The sequence below is a fragment of the Mustelus asterias genome, unplaced genomic scaffold (genome assembly GCF_964213995.1).
Source record: "Mustelus asterias unplaced genomic scaffold, sMusAst1.hap1.1 HAP1_SCAFFOLD_945, whole genome shotgun sequence".
NCBI lineage: Eukaryota > Metazoa > Chordata > Chondrichthyes > Carcharhiniformes > Triakidae > Mustelus > Mustelus asterias.
In genome coordinates this window covers 63,936-90,000 of record NW_027590891.1, presented here as the reverse complement: position 1 = coordinate 90,000, position 26,065 = coordinate 63,936, and the positions used below count along the sequence as shown (strand labels likewise).

The 26,065-nt window shown below is 49.1% G+C and overlaps 1 protein-coding gene across 1 annotated transcript in view; it reads left to right on the top strand.

Annotated features, from left to right (window-relative positions):
- LOC144487641 (guanylate-binding protein 1-like) overlaps positions 1-26,065 on the top strand; it is a 57,730-nt gene that overhangs the window by 17,802 nt on the left and 13,863 nt on the right. The window contains exons 6-9 of the mRNA XM_078205718.1: positions 1,580-1,822; positions 4,835-5,115; positions 20,721-20,933; positions 25,335-25,404. Coding sequence (XP_078061844.1) covers positions 1,580-1,822; positions 4,835-5,115; positions 20,721-20,933; positions 25,335-25,404 — 807 coding nt within the window. The remainder of the gene's footprint in view (positions 1-1,579; positions 1,823-4,834; positions 5,116-20,720; positions 20,934-25,334; positions 25,405-26,065) is intronic.

Here is a 26,065-nt window from a genome sequence, read left to right as displayed (position 1 = left end):
ATGTGCAGCTTAGGGGGATTGGCCATGCTAAATTGTCCCTTAGTGTCCAAAGATGTGTAGGTTAGGTGGATTGGCCGTGCTAAATTGCCCCTTAGTGTCCAAAGATGTGCAGGTTAGGGGGATTGGCCATGCTAAATTGTCCCTTAGTGTCCAAAGATGTGTAGGTTAGGTGGATTGGCCGTGCTAAATTGTCTCTTAGTGTCCAAAGATGTGCAGGTTAGGTGGATTGGCCATGCTAAATTGTCTCTTAGTGTCCAAAGATGTGCAGGTTAGGGGGATTGGCCATGCTAAATTGTCCCTTAGTGTGCAAAGATGTGCAGGTTAGGGGATTGGCCATGGTAAATTGTCCTCTTAGTGTCCAAAGATGTGTAGGTTAGGTGGATTGGCCGTGCTAAATTGCCCCTTAGTGTCCAAAGATGTGTAGGTTAGGTGGATTGGCCATGCTAAATTGTCTCTTAGTGTCCAAAGATGTGCAGGTTAGGTGGATTGGCCGTGCTAAATTGCCCCTTCGTGACCAAAGATGTGTAGGTTAGGGGGATTGGCCATGCTAAGTTGCCCCTTCGTGACCAATGATGTGTAGGTTAGGGGGATTGGCCGTGCTAAGTTGCCCCTTAGTGACCAAAGATGTGCAGGTTAGGTGGATTGGCCATGCTCAATTGCCCCTTAGTGTCGAAAGATGTGTAGGTTGGGTGGATTGGCCATGCTAAATTGTCCCTTCGTGTACAAAGATGTGTGGGTTAGGGGGATTGGCCATGCCAAATTGTCCTTTAGTGTCCAAAGATGTGGAGGTTAGGTGGATTGGCCATGCTAAACTGTCCCTTAGTGTCCAATGATGTGCGGGTTAGGTGGATTGGCCATGCCAAATTGTCCTTTAGTGTCCAAAGATGTGTAGGTTAGGTGGATTGGCCATGCTAAATTGTCTCTTAGTGTCCAATGATGTGTAGGTTAGGTGGATTGGCCATGGTAAATTGTCCCTTAGTGTCCAAAGATGTGCAGGTTAGGGGGATTGGCCATGCTAAATTGTCCCTTGGTGTCCAAAGATGTGCAGGTTAGGTGGATTGGCCATGCTAAATTGTCCCTTAGTGTCCAAAGATGTGCGGGTTAGGGGGATTGGCCATGCTAAATTGTCCCTTAGTGTCCAAAGATGTGCGGGTTAGGGGGATTGGCCATGCTAAATTGTCCCTTAGTGTCAGGGAGACTAGCAGGGTGGATACGGGGATCGGGTCTGGGTGGGAATGTTGCGGGTGCAGGCTCGATGGGCTGAATGGCCTCCCCTTGCACTGTCGGGGTTCTATGATTCTTTGGCACAGAGGATTTGGGGAGTTGGAGTGAGGGAGGGGGGGCAGCAGACGGAGAGCTGCGGGAGGGGGGGATTCAGACAGGGAAGAAGGGAGAGGAGTGGGAGATAGGGAGGAGAAGAATGAGCGGGGGAGAAGGCGGAGGAGGTGGAGAGAGGCAAGGAGATGGAGGGAGAGGAGGAGACGGGCAGAGAGATGGCGAGGAGAGATGTGGAGAGGGACTGAGTGGACTGGGGCAAGCGCATGTGGTGATGTTGTAATCACAACCGATCTCTCAACAGAGGCGACAGCCAAGGCTCAGGACAACAACTTCCTCCGCAGTTGCCTGCGGGAATACTTCCCGTCACGTCATTGCTTTGCCTTTGAGTGTCCTGCCGCTGGGAGGAAACTCAAGTGCCTGCAGGAACTGCCCGATACAGAGCTGGACGAGAAATTCGTGGCAGAGTTTGCAAGATTCTCAGAGTACATTCACACCAAGGCGAAAGTCAAGACAACTCTGGAGGGTCACCACGTCACGGGAAAGAGTGAGTATCCCGAACACAAGGGACAGAGTTCATTGGGAATGTGTACAGTGGGAGCGAACGGGAAGCGGATAGGGATTGTGTACAGTGGGAGTGAACGGGAAGGGAATTGGGATTGTGTACAGTGGGAGTGAACGGGAAGGGGATTGGGATTGTGTACAGTGGGAGTGAACGGGAAGGGTTTGGGATTGGGATTGTGTACAGTGGGAGTGAACGGGAAGGGGATTGGGATTGTGTACAGTGGGAGTGAACGGGAAGGGGATTGGGATTGTGTACAGTGGGAGTGAACGGGAAGGGGATTGGGATTGTGTACAGTGGGAATGAACGGGAAGGGGATTGGGATTGTGTACAGTGGGAGCGAACGGGAAGGGGATTGGGATTGTGTACAGTGGGAGTGAACGGGAAGGGGATTGGGATTGTGTACAGTGGGAGTGAACGGGAAGGGGATTGGGATTGTGTACAGTGGGAGCGAACGGGAAGGGGATTGGGATTGTGTACAGTGGGAGTGAACAGGAAAGGGATTCGGGATTGTGTACAGTCGGAGTGAACGGGAAGGGGATTGGGATTGTGTACAGTGGGAGTGAATGGGAAGGAGATTGGGATTGTGTACAGTGGGAGTGAACGGGAAGGGGATTGGGATTGTGTACAGTCGGAGTGAACGGGAATGGGATTGGGATTGTGTACCGTGGGAGTGAACGGGAAGGAGATTGGGATTGTGTACCGTGGGAGTGAACGGGAAGGGGATTGGGATTGTGTACAGTGGGAGTGAACGGGAAGGGGATTGGGATTGTGGACAGTGGGAGTGAACGGGAAGGGGATTGGGATTGTGTACTGTGGGAGTGAACGGGAAGGGGATTGGGATTGTGTACAGTGGGAGTGAACGGGAAGGGGATTGGGATTGGGATTGTATACAGTGGGATCGAACGGGAAGGGGATTGGGATTGTGTACAGTGGGAGTGAACGGGAAGGGGATTGGGATTATGTACAGTGGGAGTGAACGGGAAGGGGATTGGGATTGTGTACAGTCGGAGTGAACGGGAATGGGATTGGGATTGTGTACAGTGGGAGTGAACGGGAAGGAGCTTGGGATTGTGTACCGTGGGAGTGAACGGGAAGGGGATTGGGATTGTGTACAGTGGGAGGGAACGGGAAGGGTATTGGGATTGTGGACAGTGGGAGTGAACGGGAAGGGGATTGGGATTGTGCACAGTGGGAGTGAACGGGAAGGGGATTGGGATTGTGTACCGTGGGAGTGAACGGGAAGGGGATTGGGATTGTGTACAGTGGGAGTGAACGGGAAGGGGTTTGGGATTGGGATTGTATACAGTGGGATCGAACGGGAAGGGGATTGGGATTGTGTACAGTGGGAATCAACGGGAAGGGGATTGGGATTGTGTACAATGGGAGTGAACGGGAAAGGGATTGGGATTGGGATTGTATACAGTGGGAGCGAACGGGAAGGGAATTGGGATTGTGTACAGTGGGAGTGAACGGGAAGGGGATTGGGATTGTGTACAGTGGGAGTGAACGGGAAGGGGATTGGGATTGTGTACAGTGGGAGTGAACGGGAAGGGGATTGGGATTGTGTTCAGTGGGAGTGAACGGGAAGGGGATTGGGATTGTGTACAGTGGGAGTGAACGGGAAGGGGATTGGGATTGTGTACAGTGGGAGTGAACGGGAAGGGGATTGGGATTGTGTACAGTGGGAGTGAACGGGAAGGGGATTGGGATTGTGTACAGTGGGAGTGAACGGGAAGGGGATTGGGATTGTGTACAGTGGGAGTGAACGGGAAGGGGATTGGGATTGTGTACAGTGGGAGTGAACGGGAAGGGGTTTGGGATTGGGATTGTGTACAGTGGGAGTGAACGGGAAGGGGATTGTGATTGTGTACAGTGGGAGTGAACGGGAAGGGCATTGGGATTGTGTACAGTGGGAGTGAACGGGAAGGGGATTGGGATTGTGTACAGTGGGAGTGAACGGGAAGGGGATTGGGATTGTGTACAGTGGGAGCGAACGGGAAGGGGATTGGGATTGTGTACAGTGGGAGTGAATGGGAAGGGGATTGGGATTGCGTACAGTGGGAGTGAACGGGAAGGGCATTGGGATTGGGATTGTGGACAGTGGGAGGGAACGGGAAGGGCATTGGGATTGGGATTGTGTACAGTGGGAGGGAACGGGAAGGGCATTGGGATTGTGTACAGTGGGAGCGAACGGGAAGGGGATTGGGATTGTGTACAGTGGGAGTGAATGGGAAGGGGATTGGGATTGCGTACAGTGGGAGTGAACGGGAAGGGCATTGGGATTGGGATTGTGGACAGTGGGAGGGAACGGGAAGGGCATTGGGATTGGGATTGTGTACAGTGGGAGGGAACGGGACAGGGTTTGGGATTGTGTACAGTGGGAGTGAACGGGAAGCGGATTGGGATTGTGTACAGTGGGAGTGAACGGGAAGGGGATTGGGATTGTGTACAGTGGGAGTGAACAGGAAGGGGATTGGGATTGTGTACAGTGGGAGTGAACGGGAAGGGGATTGGGATTGGGATTGTGTACAGTTGGAGCGAACGGGAAGGGGATTGGGATTGTGTACAGTGGGAGTGAACGGGAAGGGGATTGGGATTGTGTACAGTGGGAGTGAACGGGAAGGGGACTGGGATTGTGTACAGTGGGAGTGAACGGGAAGGGGATTGGGACTGTGTACAGTGGGAGTGAACGGGAAGGGGATTGGGATTGTGTACAGTGGGAGTGAACGGGAAGGGGTTTGGGATTGTGTACGGTGGGAGTGAACGGGAAGGGGATTGGGATTGTGTACGGTGGGAGTGAACGGGAAGGGGATTGGGATTGTGTACAGTGGGAGTGAACGGGAAGGGGATTGGGATTGTGTACAGTGGGAGTGAACGGGAAGGGGATTGGGATTGTGTACAGTGGGAGTGAACGGGAAGGGGATTGGGATTGTGTACAGTGGGAGTGAACGGGAAGGGGATTGGGATTATTGATCGATGCCTTTCTGGCCGCAGTGTTGAGTGTGTTGTTGGAGGACTACGCCAGTGCCTTTAACAGGAAGGGCATTCCGTGTGTGGACAGCAGTGTTGCGAGGATGGCGGAATTGGAAAACGAGGCTGCAGTTGCCAGAGCGTTGGAACACTTCGACAAGATGGCGGGAAGTCAGTCACCCGGTCTGTCCAGCAAACTTGTCGATGTCGCTGAATCGTACAGTCAAAATCACAAGGAGGCTTTGCAAATCTTCATGAGACATTCACTGATGGACAAGTCCGGCAAATATCTCGGGAAGCTTGAGGTAATATTGTGAAGGACAACTCGAGATGGGCCCAGCTCTGACCATGGGTCGCTCTGTAGACATCACACTGAGAGAGAGAGGGGGGACTGAGAGACACCAGTCAGTGTACAGATATCTCCCTGAGAGAGAGAGAGAGAGGGGACTGAGAGACACCAGTCAGTGTACAGATATCTCCCTGAGAGAGAGAGAGAGAGGACTGAGAGACACCAGTCAGTGTACAGATATCTCCCTGAGAGAGAGAGGGGACTGAGAGACACCAGTCAGTGTACAGATATCTCCCTGAGAGAGAGAGAGGGGACTGAGAGGCACCAGTCAGTGTACAGATATCTCCCTGAGAGAGAGAGAGGGGACTGAGAGACACCAGTCAGTGTACAGATATCTCCCTGAGAGAGAGAGGGGACTGAGAGACACCAGTCAGTGTACAGATATCTCCCTGAGAGAGAGAGAGAGGGGACTGAGAGACACCAGTCAGTGTACAGATATCTCCCTGAGAGAGAGAGAGGGGACTGAGAGACACCAGTCAGTGTACAGATATCTCCCTGAGAGAGAGAGAGAGAGAGAGAGAGGGGACTGAGAGACACCAGTCAGTGTACAGATATCTCCCTGAGAGAGAGAGAGGGGACTGAGAGACACCAGTCAGTATACAGATATCTCCCTGAGAGAGAAGGGACTGAGAGACACCAGTCAGTGTACAGATATCTCCCTGAGAGAGAGAGAGAGGGGACTGAGAGACACCAGTCAGTGTACAGATATCTCCCTGAGAGAGAGAGGGGACTGAGAGACACCAGTCAGTGTACAGATATCTCCCTGAGAGAGAGAGGACTGAGAGACACCAGTCAGTGTACAGATATCTCCCTGAGAGAGAGAGAGAGGGGACTGAGAGACACCAGTCAGTGTACAGATATCTCCCTGAGAGAGAGAGGGGACTGAGAGACACCAGTCAGTGTACAGATATCTCCCTGAGAGAGAGAGAGGGGACTGAGAGACACCAGTCAGTGTACAGATATCTCCCTGAGAGAGAGAGAGGGGACTGAGAGACACCAGTCAGTGTACAGATATCTCCCTGAGAGAGAGAGAGAGAGAGAGAGGGGACTGAGAGACACCAGTCAGTGTACAGATATCTCCCTGAGAGAGAGAGAGGGGACTGAGAGACACCAGTCAGTATACAGATATCTCCCTGAGAGAGAAGGGACTGAGAGACACCAGTCAGTGTACAGATATCTCCCTGAGAGAGAGAGAGAGGGGACTGAGAGACACCAGTCAGTGTACAGATATCTCCCTGAGAGAGAGAGGGGACTGAGAGACACCAGTCAGTGTACAGATATCTCCCTGAGAGAGAGAGGACTGAGAGACACCAGTCAGTGTACAGATATCTCCCTGAGAGAGAGAGAGAGGGGACTGAGAGACACCAGTCAGTGTACAGATATCTCCCTGAGAGAGAGAGGGGACTGAGAGACACCAGTCAGTGTACAGATATCTCCCTGAGAGAGAGAGAGGGGACTGAGAGACACCAGTCAGTGTACAGATATCCCCCTGAGAGAGAGAGAGGACTGAGAGACACCAGTCAGTGTACAGATATCTCCCTGAGAGAGAGAGAGAGGGGACTGAGAGACACCAGTCAGTGTACAGATATCTCCCAGAGAGAGAGAGAGAGGGGACTGAGAGACACCAGTCAGTGTACAGATATCTCCCTGAGAGAGAGAGAGAGGACTGAGAGACACCAGTCAGTGTACAGATATCTCCCTGAGAGAGAGAGAGAGAGGACTGAGAGACACCAGTCAGTGTCCAGATATCTCCCTGAGAGAGAGAGAGAGGACTGAGAGACACCAGTCAGTGTACAGATATCTCCCTGAGAGAGGGACTGAGAGACACCAGTCAGTGTACAGATATCTCCCTGAGAGAGAGAGAGGGGACTGAGAGACACCAGTCAGTGTACAGATATCTCCCTGAGAGAGAGAGAGGGGGGACTGAGAGACACCAGTCAGTGTACAGATATCTCACTGAGAGAGAGAGAGAGAGAGGGGACTGAGAGACACCAGTCAGTGTACAGATATCTCACTGAGAGAGAGAGGGGACTGAGAGACACCAGTCAGTGTACAGATATCTCCCTGAGAGAGAGAGAGGACTGAGAGACACCAGTCAGTGTACAGATATCTCCCTGAGAGAGAGAGAGAGAGGACTGAGAGACACCAGTCAGTGTACAGATATCTCCCCGAGAGAGAGAGGGGACTGAGAGACACCAGTCAGTGTACAGATATCCCCCTGAGAGAGAGAGAGGACTGAGAGACACCAGTCAGTGTACAGATATCCCCCTGAGAGAGAGAGAGGACTGAGAGACACCAGTCAGTGTACAGATATCTCCCTGAGAGAGAGAGAGAGGGGACTGAGAGACACCAGTCAGTGTACAGATATCTCCCTGAGAGAGAGAGAGGGGACTGAGAGACACCAGACAGTGTACAGATATATCCCTGAGAGAGAGAGAGAGGACTGAGAGACACCAGTCAGTGTACAGATATCTCCCTGAGAGAGAGAGGACTGAGAGACACCAGTCAGTGTACAGATATCTCCCTGAGAGAGAGAGGGGACTGAGAGACACCAGTCAGTGTACAGATATCTCCCTGAGAGAGAGAGGGGACTGAGAGACACCAGTCAGTGTACAGATATCTCCCTGAGAGAGAGAGAGGGGACTGAGAGACACCAGTCAGTGTACAGATATCTCCCTGAGAGAGAGAGAGGGGACTGAGAGACACCAGACAGTGTACAGATATCTCCCTGAGAGAGAGAGAGAGGACTGAGAGACACCAGTCAGTGTACAGATATCTCCCTGAGAGAGAGAGGACTGAGAGACACCAGTCAGTGTACAGATATCTCCCTGAGAGAGAGAGGGGACTGAGAGACACCAGTCAGTGTACAGATATCTCCCTGAGAGAGAGAGAGGGGACTGAGAGACACCAGTCAGTGTACAGATATCTCCCTGAGAGAGAGAGAGGGGACTGAGAGACACCAGTCAGTGTACAGATATCTCCCTGAGAGAGAGAGGGGACTGAGAGACACCAGTCAGTGTACAGATATCTCCCTGAGAGAGAGAGGGGACTGAGAGACACCAGTCAGTGTACAGATATCTCCCTGAGAGAGAGAGAGGGGACTGAGAGACACCAGTCAGTGTACAGATATCTCCCTGAGAGAGAGAGGGGACTGAGAGACACCAGTCAGTGTACAGATATCTCCCTGAGAGAGAGGACTGAGAGACACCAGTCAGTGTACAGATATCTCCCTGAGAGAGAGAGAGGACTGAGAGACACCAGTCAGTGTACAGATATCTCCCTGAGAGAGAGAGGGGACTGAGAGACACCAGTCAGTGTACAGATATCTCCCTGAGAGAGAGAGAGAGGGGACTGAGAGACACCAGTCAGTGTACAGATATCTCCCTGAGAGAGAGAGAGAGGGGACTGAGAGACACCAATCAGTGTACAGATATCTCCCTGAGAGAGAGAGAGGGGACTGAGAGACACCAGTCAGTGTACAGATATCTCCCTGAGAGAGAGTGAGAGGGGACTGAGAGACACCAGTCAGTGTACAGACATCCCACTGAGAGAGAGAGAGGGGACTGAGAGACACCAGTCAGTGTACAGATATCTCCCTGAGAGAGAGTGAGAGGGGACTGAGAGACACCAGTCAGTGTACAGACATCCCACTGAGAGAGAGAGAGGGGACTGAGAGACACCAGTCAGTGTACAGATATCTTCCTGAGAGAGAGAGGGGACTGAGAGACACCAGTCAGTGTACAGATATCTCCCTGAGAGAGAGAGAGGGGACTGAGAGACACCAGTCAGTGTACAGATATCTCCCTGAGAGAGAGAGAGAGGGGACTGAGAGACACCAGTCAGTGTACAGATATCTCCCTGAGAGAGAGGGGGGACTGAGAGACACCAGTCAGTGTACAGATATCCCCCAGAGAGAGGGGACTGAGAGACACCAGTCAGTGTACAGATATCCCCCAGAGAGTGGGGACTGAGAGACACCAGTCAGTGTACAGATATCTCCCTGAGAGAGAGAGAGGGGACTGAGAGACACCAGTCAGTGTACAGATATCTCCCTGAGAGAGAGAGGGGACTGAGAGACACCAGTCAGTGTACAGATATCTCCCTGAGAGAGAGTGGGGACTGAGAGACACCAGTCAGTGTACAGATATCTCCCTGAGAGAGAGTGGGGACTGAGAGACACCAGTCAGTGTACAGATATCTCCCTGAGGGAGAGAGAGAGAGGGGACTGAGAGACACCAGTCAGTGTACAGATATCTCCCTGAGAGAGAGAGAGGGGACTGAGAGACACCAGTCAGTGTACAGATATCTCCCTGAGAGAGAGAGAGGACTGAGAGACACCAGTCAGTGCACAGATATCTCCCTGAGAGAGAGAGGGGACTGAGAGACACCAGTCAGTGTACAGATATCCCCCTGAGAGAGACAGAGGGGACTGAGAGACACCAGTCAGTGTACAGATATCTCCCTGAGAGAGAGAGGGGGGACTGAGAGACACCAGTCAGTGTACAGATATCTCCCTGAGAGAGAGGGGACTGAGAGACACCAGTCAGTGTACAGATATCTCCCTGAGAGAGGGAGAGAGGACTGAGAGACACCAGTCAGTATACAGATATCTCCCTGAGAGAGAGGGGGGACTGAGAGACACCAGTCAGTGTACAGATATCTCCCTGAGAGAGAGAGAGAGGACTGAGAGACACCAGTCAGTGTACAGATATCTCCCTGAGAGAGAGAGAGGGGACTGAGAGACACCAGTCAGTGTACAGATATCTCCCTGAGAGAGAGAGGGGACTGAGAGACACCAGTCAGTGTACAGATATCCCCCTGAGAGAGAGAGAGAGGGGACTGAGAGACACCAGTCAGTGTACAGATATCTCCCTGAGAGAGAGAGGGGACTGAGAGACACCAGTCAGTGTACAGATATCTCCCTGAGAGAGAGAGAGAGAGGGGACTGAGAGACACCAGTCAGTGTACAGATATCTCCCTGAGAGAGACAGAGGGGACTGAGAGACACCAGTCAGTGTACAGATATCTCCCTGAGAGAGAGAGAGAGAGGGGACTGAGAGACACCAGTCAGTGTACAGATATCTCCCAGAGAGAGAGACAGGGGACTGAGAGACATCAGTCAGTGTACAGATATCTCCCTGAGAGAGAGAGGGGACTGAGAGACACCAGTCAGTGTACAGATATCTCCCTGAGAGAGAGAGAGGGGACTGAGAGACACCAGTCAGTGTACAGATATCTCCCTGAGAGAGAGGACTGAGAGACACCAGTCAGTGTACAGATATCTCCCTGAGAGAGAGAGGGGACTGAGAGACACCAGTCAGTGTACAGATATCTCCCTGAGAGAGAGGACTGAGAGACACCAGTCAGTGTACAGATATCTCCCTGAGAGAGAGAGAGGACTGAGAGACACCAGTCAGTGTACAGATATCTCCCTGAGAGAGAGAGGGGACTGAGAGACACCAGTCAGTGTACAGATATCTCCCTGAGAGAGAGAGAGAGGGGACTGAGAGACACCAGTCAGTGTACAGATATCTCCCTGAGGGAGAGAGAGAGGGGACTGAGAGACACCAATCAGTGTACAGATATCTCCCTGAGAGAGAGAGAGGGGACTGAGAGACACCAGTCAGTGTACAGATATCTCCCTGAGAGAGAGTGAGAGGGGACTGAGAGACACCAGTCAGTGTACAGACATCCCACTGAGAGAGAGAGAGGGGACTGAGAGACACCAGTCAGTGTACAGATATCTCCCTGAGAGAGAGAGGGGACTGAGAGACACCAGTCAGTGTACAGATATCTCCCTGAGAGAGAGAGAGAGAGGACTGAGAGACACCAGTCAGTGTACAGATATCTCCCTGAGAGAGAGAGAGGGGACTGAGAGACACCAGTCAGTGTACAGATATCTCCCTGAGAGAGAGGGGGGACTGAGAGACACCAGTCAGTGTACAGATATCCCCCAGAGAGAGGGGACTGAGAGACACCAGTCAGTGTACAGATATCCCCCAGAGAGTGGGGACTGAGAGACACCAGTCAGTGTACAGATATCTCCCTGAGAGAGAGAGAGGGGACTGAGAGACACCAGTCAGTGTACAGATATCTCCCTGAGGGAGAGAGAGAGAGGGGACTGAGAGACACCAGTCAGTGTACAGATATCTCCCTGAGAGAGAGAGAGGGGACTGAGAGACACCAGTCAGTGTACAGATATCTCCCTGAGAGAGAGAGAGGACTGAGAGACACCAGTCAGTGTACAGATATCTCCCTGAGAGAGAGAGGGGACTGAGAGACACCAGTCAGTGTACAGATATCCCCCTGAGGGAGACAGAGGGGACTGAGAGACACCAGTCAGTGTACAGATATCTCCCTGAGAGAGAGAGGGGACTGTGAGACACCAGTCAGTGTACAGATATCTCCCTGAGAGAGAGGGGACTGAGAGACACCAGTCAGTGTACAGATATCTCCCTGAGAGAGGGAGAGAGGACTGAGAGACACCAGTCAGTGTACAGATATCTCCCTGAGAGAGAGGGGGGACTGAGAGACACCAGTCAGTGTGCAGATATCTCCCTGAGAGAGAGAGAGAGGACTGAGAGACACCAGTCAGTGTACAGATATCTCCCTGAGAGAGAGAGAGGGGACTGAGAGACACCAGTCAGTGTACAGATATCTCCCTGAGAGAGAGAGGGGACTGAGAGACACCAGTCAGTGTACAGATATCCCCCTGAGAGAGAGAGAGAGGGGACTGAGAGACACCAGTCAGTGTACAGATATCTCCCTGAGAGAGAGAGGGGACTGAGAGACACCAGTCAGTGTACAGATATCTCCCTGAGAGAGAGAGAGAGAGGGGACTGAGAGACACCAGTCAGTGTACAGATATCTCCCTGAGAGAGACAGAGGGGACTGAGAGACACCAGTCAGTGTACAGATATCTCCCTGAGAGAGAGAGAGAGAGGGGACTGAGAGACACCAGTCAGTGTACAGATATCTCCCAGAGAGAGAGAGAGGGGACTGAGAGACACCAGTCAGTGTACAGATATCTCCCTGAGAGAGAGAGAGGGGACTGAGAGACACCAGTCAGTGTACAGATATCTCCCTGAGAGAGAGAGAGAGAGGGGACTGAGAGACACCAGTCAGTGTACAGATATCTCCCTGTGAGAGACAGAGGGGACTGAGAGACACCAGTCAGTGTACAGATATCTCCCTGAGAGAGATAGAGAGGGGACTGAGAGACACCAGTCAGTATACAGATATCTCCCTGAGAGAGAGAGAGGGGACTGAGAGACACCAGTCAGTGTACAGATATCTCACTGAGAGAGAGAGAGAGGGGACTGAGAGACACCAGTCAGTGTACAGATATCTCACTGAGAGAGAGAGAGAGGGCACTGAGAGATACCAGTCAGTGTACAGATATCTCCCTGAGAGAGAGAGAGGGGACTGAGAGACACCAGTCAGTGTACAGATATCTCCCTGAGAGAGAGAGAGGGGGGACTGAGAGACACCAGTCAGTGTACAGATATCTCCCTGAGAGAGAGAGGGGACTGAGAGACACCAGTCAGTGTACAGATATCTCCGAGAGAGAGAGAGAGTGAGAGGACTGAGAGACACCAGTCAGTGTACAGATATCTCCCTGAGTGAGAGAGAGGGGACTGAGAGACACCAGTCAGTGTACAGATATCTCCCTGAGAGAGAGAGAGAGAGGGGACTGAGAGACACCAGTCAGTGTACAGATATCTCCCTGAGAGAGGGGACTGAGAGACACCAGTCAGTGTACAGATATCACTCTGAGAGAGAGAGAGAGGACTGAGAGACACCAGTCAGTGTACAGATATCTCCCCGAGAGAGAGAGAGAGAGGGGACTGAGAGACACCAGTCAGTGTACAGATATCTCCCTGAGAGAGAGAGAGAGAGGGGACTGAGAGACACCAGTCAGTGTACAGATATCTCCCTGAGAGAGGGGACTGAGAGACACCAGTCAGTGTACAGATATCTCCCTGAGAGAGAGAGAGAGGGGACTGAGAGACACCAGTCAGTGCACAGATATCTCCCTGAGAGAGAGAGAGTGGGGACTGAGAGACACCAGTCAGTGTACAGATATCTCCCTGAGAGAGAGAGAGAGGGGACTGAGAGACACCAGTCAGTGTACAGATATCTCCCTGAGAGAGAGGGGGGACTGAGAGACACCAGTCAGTGTACAGATATCTCCCTGAGAGAGAGAGAGAGAGGGGACTGAGAGACACCAGTCAGTGTACAGATATCTCCCTGAGAGAGAGAGAGAGAGAGGGGACTGAGAGACACCAGTCAGTGTACAGATATCTCCCTGAGAGAGGGGACTGAGAGACACCAGTCAGTGTACAGATATCTCCATGGGAGAGAGAGAGGGGACTGTGAGACACCAGTCAGTGCACAGATATCTCCCTGAGAGAGAGAGAGAGGGGACTGAGAGACACCAGTCAGTGTACAGATATCTCCCTGAGAGAGAGAGAGAGGGGACTGAGAGACACCAGTCAGTGTACAGATATCTCCCTGAGAGAGAGGGGGGACTGAGAGACACCAGTCAGTGTACAGATATCCCCCAGAGAGAGGGGACTGAGAGACACCAGTCAGTGTACAGATATCCCCCAGAGAGAGGGGACTGAGAGACACCAGTCAGTGTACAGATATCTCCCTGAGAGAGAGAGAGGGGACTGAGAGACACCAGTCAGTGTACAGATATCTCCCTGAGGGAGAGAGAGAGAGGGGACTGAGAGACACCAGTCAGTGTACAGATATCTCCCTGAGGGAGAGAGAGAGAGAGGACTGAGAGACACCAGTCAGTGTACAGATATCTCCCTGAGAGAGAGAGAGGGGACTGAGAGACACCAGTCAGTGTACAGATATCTCCCTGAGAGAGAGAGAGGGGACTGAGAGACACCAGTCAGTGTACAGATATCCCCCTGAGAGAGAGAGAGAGGGGACTGAGAGACACCAGTTAGTGTACAGATATCTCCCTGAGAGAGAGAGAGGGGACTGAGAGACACCAGTCAGTGTACAGATATCCCCCTGAGAGAGACAGAGGGGACTGAGAGACACCAGTCAGTGTACAGATATCTCCCTGAGAGAGAGAGAGGGGACTGAGAGACACCAGTCAGTGTACAGATATCTCCCTTAGTGAGAGAGAGGGGACTGAGAGACACCAGTCAGTGTACAGATATCTCCCTGAGAGAGAGGGGACTGAGAGACACCAGTCAGTGTACAGATATCTCCCTGAGAGAGAGAGAGAGAGAGAGGGGTCTGAGAGACACCAGACAGTGTACAGATATCACCCTGAGAGAGAGAGAGGGGACTGAGAGACACCAGCCAGTGTACAGATATCTCCCTGAGAGAGAGAGAGGACTGAGAGACACCAGTCAGCGTACAGATATCTCCCTGAGAGAGAGAGGGGACTGAGAGACACCAGTCAGTGTACAGATATCTCCCTGAGAGAGAGAGAGAGGGGACTGAGAGACACCAGTCAGTGTACAGATATCTCCCTTAGTGAGAGAGAGGGGACTGAGAGACACCAGTCAGTGTACAGATATCTCCCTGAGAGAGAGGGGACTGAGAGACACCAGTCAGTGTACAGATATCTCCCTGAGAGAGAGAGAGAGAGAGAGGGGTCTGAGAGACACCAGACAGTGTACAGATATCACCCTGAGAGAGAGAGAGGGGACTGAGAGACACCAGCCAGTGTACAGATATCTCCCTGAGAGAGAGAGAGGACTGAGAGACACCAGTCAGCGTACAGATATCTCCCTGAGAGAGAGAGGGGACTGAGAGACACCAGTCAGTGTACAGATATCTCCCTGAGAGAGAGAGAGAGGGGACTGAGAGACACCAGTCAGTGTACAGATATCCCCTTGAGAGAGTGGGGACTGAGAGACAGCAGTCAGTGTACAGATATCTCCGAGAGGGAGGGAGAGAGGGGACTGAGAGACACCAGTCAGTGTACAGATATCCCCCTGAGAGAGAGAGAGGGGACTGAGAGACACCAGTCAGTGTACAGATATCCCCCTGAGAGAGAGAGAGGGGACTGAGAGACACCAGTCAGTGTACAGATATCCCCCTGAGAGAGAGAGAGAGGGGACTGAGAGACACCAGTCAGTGTACAGATATCTCCCTGAGAGAGAGAGAGAGAGAGGGGACTGAGAGACACCAGTCAGTGTACAGATATCCCTCGAGAGAGAGAGAGAGGGGACTGAGAGACAGCTGTCAGTGTACAGATATCTCCCTGAGTGAGAGAGAGAGGGGACTGAGAGACACCAGTCTGTGTACAGATATCTCCCTGAGAGAGAGAGAGGGGACTGAGAGACAGCTGTCAGTGTACAGATATCTCCCTGAGTGAGAGAGAGAGGGGACTGAGAGACACCAGTCAGTGTACAGATATCTCCCTGAGTGAGAGAGAGAGGGGACTGAGAGACACCAGTCTGTGTACAGATGTGGTGAACCATCATTGGTTCACCACTGGGGGTTGTTATTGTGTTACTGTTGGGCTAGGGTGTTGTTGCTGTGGGGGTTGTACTATGTTGTTGGGTTAGGGTGTTTACCTGTCATAAGTGTTATGCACTGGTCCCGGTGCTGACCGCGCCACGTCTGGGGAAGTAATGAGGAGTAGTGGATTTGTGACTGGGGGAATAGTTTCATTGTTACTGTATTAAAGCCTTCAATACTAAAGCCTTGATTCCGGGTGCTCATTGACGCGCATCAACAGATTTCCCCCTGAGAGAGAGAGAGGGGACTGAGAGACACCAGTCAGTGTACAGATATCCCCCTGAGAGAGAGAGAGGGGACTGAGAGACACCAGACAGTGTACAGATATCTGCGAGAGAGAGAGAGAGAGAGGACTGAGGGACACCAGTCAGTGTACAGATATCCCCCTGAGAGAGAGAGAGAGAGAGGGGACTGAGAGACACCAGTCAGTGTACAGATATCTCCCTGAGAGAGAGGGGACTGAGAGACACCAGTCAGTGTACAGATATCTCCCGGAGAGAAAGAGGGGACTGAGAGACACCAGTCAGTGTACAGATATCTCCCTGAGAGAGAGAGGGGACTGAGGGACACCAGTCAGTGTACAGATATCCCCCTGAGAGAGAGAGAGAGGGGACTGAGAGACACCAGTCAGTGTACAGATATCTCCCTGAGAGAGAGGGGACTGAGAGACACCAGTCAGTGTACAGATATCTCCCTGAGAGAGAGAGAGAGGACTGAGAGACACCAGTCAGTGTACAGATATCTCCCTGAGAGAAAGAGGGGACTGAGAGACACCAGTCAGTGTACAGATATCTCCCTGAGAGAAAGAGGGGACTGAGAGACACCAGTCAGTGGACAGATATCTCCCTGAGAGAGAGAGAGAGGTGACTGAGAGACGCCAGTCAGTGTACAGATATCTCCCTGAGAGAGAGAGGGGACTGAGAGACACCAGTCAGTGTACAGATATCTCCCTGAGAGAGAGAGGGGACTGAGAGACGCCAGTCAGTGTACAGATATCTCCCTGAGAGAGAGAGAGGGGACTGAGAGACACCAGTCAGTGTACAGATATCTCCCTGAGAGAGAGAGAGAGAGAGAGGACTGAGAGACACCAGTCAGTGTACAGATATCCCCCTGAGAGAGACAGAGGGGACTGAGAGACACCAGTCAGTGTACAGATATCTCCCTGAGAGAGAGAGAGAGGGGACTGAGAGACACCAGTCAGTGTACAGATATCCCCCTGAGAGAGACAGAGGGGACTGAGAGACACCAGTCAGTGTACAGATATCTCCCTGAGAGAGAGAGAGAGGGGACTGAGAGACACCAGACAGTGTACAGATATCTCCCTGAGAGAGAGAGGGGACTGAGAGACACCAGTCAGTGTACAGATATCCCCCTGAGAGAGAGAGGGGACTGAGAGACACCAGTCAGTGTACAGATATCTCCCAGAGAGAGAGAGGGCGGGGGACTGAGAGACACCAGTCAGTGTACAGATATCACCCAGAGAGAGAGAGGGCGGGGGACTGTGAGACACCAGTCAGTGTACAGATATCTCCCTGAGAGAGAGGGGGGACTGAGAGACACCAGTCAGTGTACAGATATCTCCCTGAGAGAGAGAGAGAGAGGGGACTGAGAGACACCAGTCAGTGTACAGATATCTCCCTGAGAGAGAGAGGGGGGACTGAGAGACACCAGTCAGTGTACAGATATCTCCCTGAGAGAGAGAGAGAGGGGACTGAGAGACACCAGTCAGTGTACAGATATCTCCCTGAGAGAGAGAGAGAGAGGACTGAGAGACACCAGTCAGTGTACAGATACCCCCCTGAGAGAGAGAGAGGGGACTGAGAGACACCAGTCAGTGTACAGATATCTCACTGAGAGAGAGAGGGAGGGGACTGAGAGACACCAGTCAGTGTACAGATATCTCACTGAGAGAGAGAGAGAGGGCACTGAGAGATACCAGTCAGTGTACAGATATCTCCCTGAGAGAGAGAGAGGGGACTGAGAGACACCAGTCAGTGTACAGATATCTCCCTGAGAGAGAGAGGACTGAGAGACACCAGTCAGTGTACAGATACCCCCCTGAGAGAGAGAGATGGGACTGAGAGACACCAGTCAGTGTACAGATATCTCCCTGAGAGAGAGAGAGGGGACTGAGAGACACCAGCCAGTGTACAGATATCTCCCTGAGAGAGAGAGGGGGGACTGAGAGACACCAGTCAGTGTACAGATATCTCCCTGAGAGAGAGAGAGAGAGAGGGGACTGAGAGACACCAGTCAGTGTACAGATATCTCCCTGAGTGAGAGAAAGAGGGGACTGAGAGACACCAGTCAGTGTACAGATATCTCCCTGAGAGAGAGAGGACTGAGAGACACCAGTCAGTGTACAGATATCTCCGAGAGAGAGAGAGAGAGAGGACTGAGAGACACCAGTCAGTGTACAGATATCTCCCTGAGTGAGAGAGAGGGGACTGAGAGACACCAGTCAGTGTACAGATATCTCCCTGAGAGAGAGAGAGGGGACTGAGAGACACCAGTCAGTGTACAGATATCTCCCTGAGAGAGAGAGAGGACTGAGAGACACCAGTCAGTGTACAGATATCTCCCTGAGAGAGAGAGGGGACTGAGAGACACCAGTCAGTGTACAGATATCTCCCTGAGAGAGGGGACTGAGAGACACCAGTCAGTGTACAGATATCACTCTGAGAGAGAGAGAGAGGACTGAGAGACACCAGTCAGTGTACAGATATCTCCATGGGAGAGAGAGAGGGGACTGAGAGACACCAGTCAGTGCACAGATATCTCCCTGAGAGAGAGAGAGGGGACTGAGAGACACCAGTCAGTGTCCAGATATCTCCCTGAGAGAGAGGGAGGGGACTGAGAGACACCAGTCAGTGTACAGATATCTCCCTTAGTGAGAGAGAGGGGACTGAGAGACACCAGTCAGTGTACAGATATCTCCCTGAGAGAGAGGGGACTGAGAGACACCAGTCAGTGTACAGATATCTCCCTGAGAGAGAGAGAGAGAGAGAGAGGGGTCTGAGAGACACCAGACAGTGTACAGATATCACCCTGAGAGAGAGAGAGGGGACTGAGAGACACCAGCCAGTGTACAGATATCTCCCTGAGAGAGAGAGAGGACTGAGAGACACCAGTCAGCGTACAGATATCTCCCTGAGAGAGAGAGGGGACTGAGAGACACCAGTCAGTGTACAGATATCTCCCTGAGAGAGAGAGAGAGGGGACTGAGAGACACCAGTCAGTGTACAGATATCCCCCTGAGAGAGTGAGGACTGAGAGACAGCAGTCAGTGTACAGATATCTCCGAGAGGGAGGGAGAGAGGGGACTGAGAGACACCAGTCAGTGTACAGATATCCCCCTGAGAGAGAGAGAGGGGACTGAGAGACACCAGTCAGTGTACAGATATCCCCCTGAGAGAGAGAGAGGGGACTGAGAGACACCAGTCAGTGTACAGATATCCCCCTGAGAGAGAGAGAGAGGGGACTGAGAGACACCAGTCAGTGTACAGATATCTCCCTGAGAGAGAGAGAGAGAGAGGGGACTGAGAGACACCAGTCAGTGTACAGATATCCCTCGAGAGAGAGAGAGAGGGGACTGAGAGACAGCTGTCAGTGTACAGATATCTCCCTGAGTGAGAGAGAGAGGGGACTGAGAGACACCAGTCTGTGTACAGATGTGGTGAACCATCGTTGGTTCACCACTGGGGGTTGTTATTGTGTTACTGTTGGGCTAGGGTGTTGTTGCTGTGGGGGTTGTACTATGTTGTTGGGTTAGGGTGTTTACCTGTCATAAGTGTTATGCACTGGTCCCGGTGCTGACCGCGCCACGTCTGGGGAAGTAATGAGGAGTAGTGGATTTGTGACTGGGGGAATAGTTTCATTGTTACTGTATTAAAGCCTTCAATACTAAAGCCTTGATTCCGGGTGCTCATTGACGCGCATCAACAGATTTCCCCCTGAGAGAGAGAGAGGGGACTGAGAGACACCAGTCAGTGTACAGATATCTCCCTGAGAGAGAGAGAGAGGGGGGACTGAGAGACACCAGTCAGTGTACAGATATCTCCCTGAGAGAGAGAGAGGGGACTGAGAGACACCAGTCAGTGTACAGATATCCCCCTGTGAGAGAGAGGGGACTGAGAGACACCAGTCAGTGTACAGATATCTCCCTGAGAGAGAGAGAGGGGACTGAGAGACACCAGTCAGTGTACAGATATCTCTGAGAGAGAGAGAGAGAGAGAGAGGACTGAGGGACACCAGTCAGTGTACAGATATCCCCCTGAGAGAGAGAGGGGACTGAGAGACACCAGTCAGTGTACAGATATCTCCCTGAGAGAGAGAGGGGACTGAGGGACACCAGTCAGTGTACAGATATCCCCCTGAGAGAGAGAGAGAGGGGACTGAGAGACACCAGTCAGTGTACAGATATCTCCCTGAGAGAGAGGGGACTGAGAGACACCAGTCAGTGTACAGATATCTCCCTGAGAGAGAGAGAGAGGACTGAGAGACACCAGTCAGTGTACAGATATCTCCCTGAGAGAGAGAGAGAGAGGGGACTGAGAGACACCAGTCAGTGTACAGATATCTCCCTGAGAGAAAGAGGGGACTGAGAGACACCAGTCAGTGTACAGATATCTCCCTGAGAGTGAGAGAGGGGACTGAGAGACACCAGTCAGTGTACAGATATCTCCCTGAGAGAGAGAGAGGGGACTGAAAGACACCAGTCAGTGTACAGATATCTCCCTGAGAGAGAGAGAGAGGACTGAGAGACACCAGTCAGTGTACAGATATCTCCCTGAGAGAGAGAGAGGACTGAGAGACACCAGTCAGGGTACAGATATCTCCCTGAGAGAGAGAGGGGACTGAGAGACACCAGTCAGTGTACAGATATCTCCCTGAGAGAGAGAGAGAGGGGACTGAGAGACACCAGTCAGTGTACAGATATCTCCCTGAGAGAGAGAGAGAGGACTGAGAGACACCAGTCAGTGTACAGATATCTCCCTGAGAGAGAGAGAGGGGACTGAGAGACTCCAGTCAGTGTACAGATATCTCTGTTATGCCTTTTTCCAGAGTGCGTTGAGTTCACGCTATCAAGAGCAAATTTCCAAGATCGAACGTGACTCGGAAACCCGATGTCAGGCCTTAATTTCTGAAACCATGGGTTCACTTCAGGAGAAGCTGAGCTCTCAGCATTATGTGAAAACTGGGGGCTGTCAGCAATTCCAACAGGATCTGAAGATGTGCATCGAACAATACAACGCCAGGAGCGATGGAGAATTCAAGGTTGGTGCGCCAGCTCCCCGTTTCTGTCTTGCTTCAGTCATTTACACCTGCTTATTGTTATCACGCGGAGTCTGACCCGCCCCTTCGAGACGCAACACCGCATCCCCCAAGAGGACCACCTCACCTCGTCAGCTGTTGAAAAGTGTTTGGGAAGGTGTAAAGTGTCCTTCGGAAATGTTTAGTGGGTAACTAACCAAAATATCCGACCCTCACTTTGCAATGAACACTTTCACAATTTATTTATCTACCGAACCGGGAGCTTTAACTAAACAAGTAACACATCGAATAAAATAAGATTCCACTGGAATTCTGTTCAAATAACTACAAGTAACACATCGAATAAAATAAGATTCTACTGGAATGCTGTTCAAATAAGTACAAGTAACACATCGAATAAAATAAGATTCTACTGGAATGCTGTTCAAATAACTACAAGTAACACATCGAATAAAATAAGATTCCACTGGAATTCTGTTCAAATAACTACAAGTAACACATCGAATAAAATAAGATTCTACTGGAATGCTGTTCAAATAAGTACAAGTAACACATCGAATAAAATAAGATTCTACTGGAATGCTGTTCAAATAAGTACAAGTAACACATCGAATAAAATAAGATTCTACTGGAATACTGTTCAAATAAATACAAGTAACACATCGAATAAAATAAGATTCTACTGGAATGCAGTTCAAATAAGTACAAGTAACACATCGAATAAAATAAGATTCTACTGGAATGCTGTTCAAATAAGTACAAGTAACACATCGAATAAAATAAGATGCTACTGGAATGCTGTTCAAATAAGTACAAGTAACACATCGAATAAAATAAGATTCTACTGGAATGCTGTTCAAATAAGTACAAGTAACACATCGAATAAAATAAGATTCTACTGGAATGCTGTTCAAATAAGTACAAGTAACACATCGAATAAAATAAGATTCTACTGGAATGCTGTTCAAATAAGTACAAGTAACACATCGAATAAAATAAGATTCTACTGGAATACTGTTCAAATAAATACAAGTAACACATCGAATAAAATAAGATTCTACTGGAATGCAGTTCAAATAAGTACAAGTAACACATCGAATAAAATAAGATTCTACTGGAATGCAGTTCAAATAAGTACAAGTAACACATCGAATAAAATAAGATTCTACTGGAATGCTGTCCAAATAAGTACAAGTAACACATCGAATAAAATAAGATTCTACTGGAATGCTGTTCAAATAAATACAAGTAACACATCGAATAAAATAAGATTCTACTGGAATGCTGTTCAAATAAGTACAAGTAACACATCGAATAAAATAAGATTCTACTGGAATGCTGTTCAAATAAGTACAAGTAACACATCGAATAAAATAAGATTCTACTGGAATGCTGTTCAAATAAGTACAAGTAACACATCGAATAAAATAAGATTCTACTGGAATACTGTTCAAATAAATACAAGTAACACATCGAATAAAATAAGATTCTACTGGAATGCAGCTCAAATAAGTACAAGTAACACTTCGAATAAAATAAGATTCTACTGGAATGCTGTTCAAATAAGTACAAGTAACACATCGAATAAAATAAGATTCTACTGGAATGCTGTTCAAATAAGTACAAGTAACACATCGAATAAAATAAGATTCTACTGGAATGCTGTCCAAATAAGTACAAGTAACACATCGAATAAAATAAGATTCTACTGGAATGCTGTTCAAATAAGTACAAGTAACACATCGAATAAAATAAGATTCTACTGGAATACTGTTCAAATAAATACAAGTAACACATCGAATAAAATAAGATTCTACTGGAATGCAGTTCAAATAAGTACAAGTAACACATCGAATAAAATAAGATTCTACTGGAATGCAGTTCAAATAAGTACAAGTAACACATCGAATAAAATAAGATTCTACTGGAATGCTGTTCAAATAAGTACAAGTAACACATCGAATAAAATAAGATTCTACTGGAATGCTGTTCAAATAAGTACAAGTAACACATCGAATAAAATAACATTCTACTGGAATGCTGTTCAAATAAATACAAGTAACACATCGAATAAAATAAGATTCTACTGGAATGCTGTTCAAATAAGTACAAGTAACACATCGAATAAAATAAGATTCTACTGGAATGCTGTCCAAATAAGTACAAGTAACACATCGAATAAAATAAGATTCTACTGGAATGCTGTTCAAATAAGTACAAGTAACACATCGAATAAAATAAGATTCTACTGGAATGCTGTTCAAATAAGTACAAGTAACACATCGAATAAAATAAGATTCTACTGGAATGCTGTTCAAATAAGTACAAGTAACACATCGAATAAAATAAGATTCTACTGGAATGCTGTTCAAATAAGTACAAGTAACACATCGAATAAAATAAGATTCTACTGGAATGCTGTTCAAATAAGTACAAGTAACACATCGAATAAAATAAGATTCTACTGGAATGCTGTTCAAATAAGTACAAGTAACACATCGAATAAAATAACATTCTACTGGAATACTGTTCAAATAAATACAAGTGACACATCGAATAAAATAAGATTCTACTGGAATGCAGTTCAAATAAGTACAAGTAACACATCGAATAAAATAAGATTCTACTGGAATGCTGTTCAAATAAGTACAAGTAACACATCGAATAAAATAAGATTCTACTGGAATGCTGTCCAAATAAGTACAAGTAACACATCGAATAAAATAAGATTCTACTGGAATGCTGTTCAAATAAGTACAAGTAACACATCGAATAAAATAAGATTCTACTGGAATGCTGTTCAAATAAGTACAAGTAACACATCGAATAAAATAAGATTCTACTGGAATGCTGTTCAAATAAGTACAAGTAACACATCGAATAAAATAAGATTCTACTGGAATGCTGTTCAAATAAGTACAAGTAACACATCGAATAAAATAAGATTCTACTGGAATGCTGTTCAAATAAGTACAAGTAACACATCGAATAAAATAAGATTCTACTGGAATGCTGTTCAAATAAGTACAAGTAACACATCGAATAAAATAACATTCTACTGGAATACTGTTCAAATAAATACAAGTGACACATCGAATAAAATAAGATTCTACTGGAATGCAGTTCAAATAAGTACAAGTAACACATCGAATAAAATAAGATTCGACTGGAATGCAGTTCAAATAAGTACAAGTAACACATCAAATAAAATAAGATTCTACTGGAATGCTGTTCAAATAAGTACAAGTAACACATCGAATAAAATAAGATTCTACTGGAATGCTGTTCAAATAAATACAAGTAACACATCGAATAAAATAAGATTCTACTGGAATGCTGTTCAAATAAGTACAAGTAACACATCGAATAAAATAAGATTCTACTGGAATACTGTTTAAATAACTACAAGGATCTTTCATTCACAAACGAGGTAATAATAGAATTTAGTGAATTTCAAAAAAAATACAACCAAAAGCTTTCAGAACCTTCTGGAGTTTTTCAGTTGATTTCCCTGTCAAGTTATTTTGGATTTGGTACCTTTCGCTGGTGAGATGGGGCCTCCTCTTCAGAGATATGTGAAGCTGGCAGGTTTGTGAGCTGAGAACACACAGCTCTTGGCAACTGGCATTTACTCTTCCCCCCCTCTCGAGCCTTCAGAGGTGGCAGTTACAACAAAACTCCAGTTTTACCCCCTTGCACCCTCTCTTTTAAATCTGTGATGACCTATTAATTTTCCAATGATAGGATTGGTCTAATTTTGTCCACGCCATCAAATGGGGGTGAGAAAGATGTGGAGGCTTTGGAGAGGGTTACGGAAAAGATTTACCAGGATGTTGCCCTGGGATGGAGGGCATTAGCTATGAGGAGAGGTTGGAGAAACTTGGTTTGTTCTCACTGGAGGTTGAGGGGAGACCTGATAGAAGTCTACAAGATTATGAGGGGCAGAGTGGATAGTCAGAAGCTTTTTCCCCCAGGGTGGAAGAGTCAATTACTAGGGGGGCACAGGTTTAAGGGGCAAGGTTTAACGGAGATTTACGAGGCAGGTTTTTTACACAGAGGGTGGTGGGTGCCTGGAACTCGCTGCCGGGGGAGGGAGAGGAAGCGGATACGATAGTGAGGTTTAAGGGGCGTCTGGACAAATCCATGAATAGGATGGGAATAGAGGGATACGGTCCCCGGAAGGGTAGGGGGTTTTAGTTCAGTCGGGCAGCATGGTCAGTACAGGCTTGGAGGGCCGAAGGGCCTGTTTCTGTGCTGTAATTTTTGTTGTTCTTTGAGAGGGCGTACGTGAGGGTGTGGGAGAGCATGAGAACGGAGATGGAACCAGTGAAGAGCTGCTAATTTTTTGGGTTCCTGTCTCTTTGCAATTTCAACAAGTCCTCATTGAATCTTTTCTACCCACAGCCTGAACAAGTCCTCACCGCCTTGCAGAACATGGAAAGCTTCGTCGATGACAAAGAGGCCCAGTTGGCTGGTGAGAGCAAGTTGTCATGGACACTGGTAATGTGTTAGTGCTGGGCGATGTACACTGACCCATCAAACACTCCCAGGACAGGTACAGCACGGGGTTAGATACAGAGTAAAGCTCCCTCTACACTGTCCCCCATCAAACACTCCCAGGACAGGTACAGCACGGGGTTAGATACAGAGTAAAGCTCCCTCTACACTGTCCCCCATCAGACACTCCCAGGACAGGTACAGCACAGGGTTAGATACAGAGTAAAGCTCCCTCTACACTGTCCCCCATCAAACACTCCCAGGACAGGTACAGCACAGGGTTAGATACAGAGTAAAGCTCCCTCTACACTGTCCCCCATCAAACACTCCCAGGACAGGTACAGCACAGGGTTAGATACAGAGTAAAGCTCCCTCTACACTGTCCCCATCAAACACTCCCAGGACAGGTACAGCACGGGGTTAGATACAGAGTGAAGCTCCCTCTACACTGTCCCCATCAAACACTCCCAGGACAGGTACAGCACGGGGTTAGATACAGAGTAAAGCTCCCTCTACACTGTCCCCATCAAACACTCCCAGGACAGGTACAGCACGGGGTTAGATACAGAGTAAAGCTCCCTCTACACTGTACCCCATCAAACACTCCCAGGACAGGTACAGCACGGGGTTAGATACAG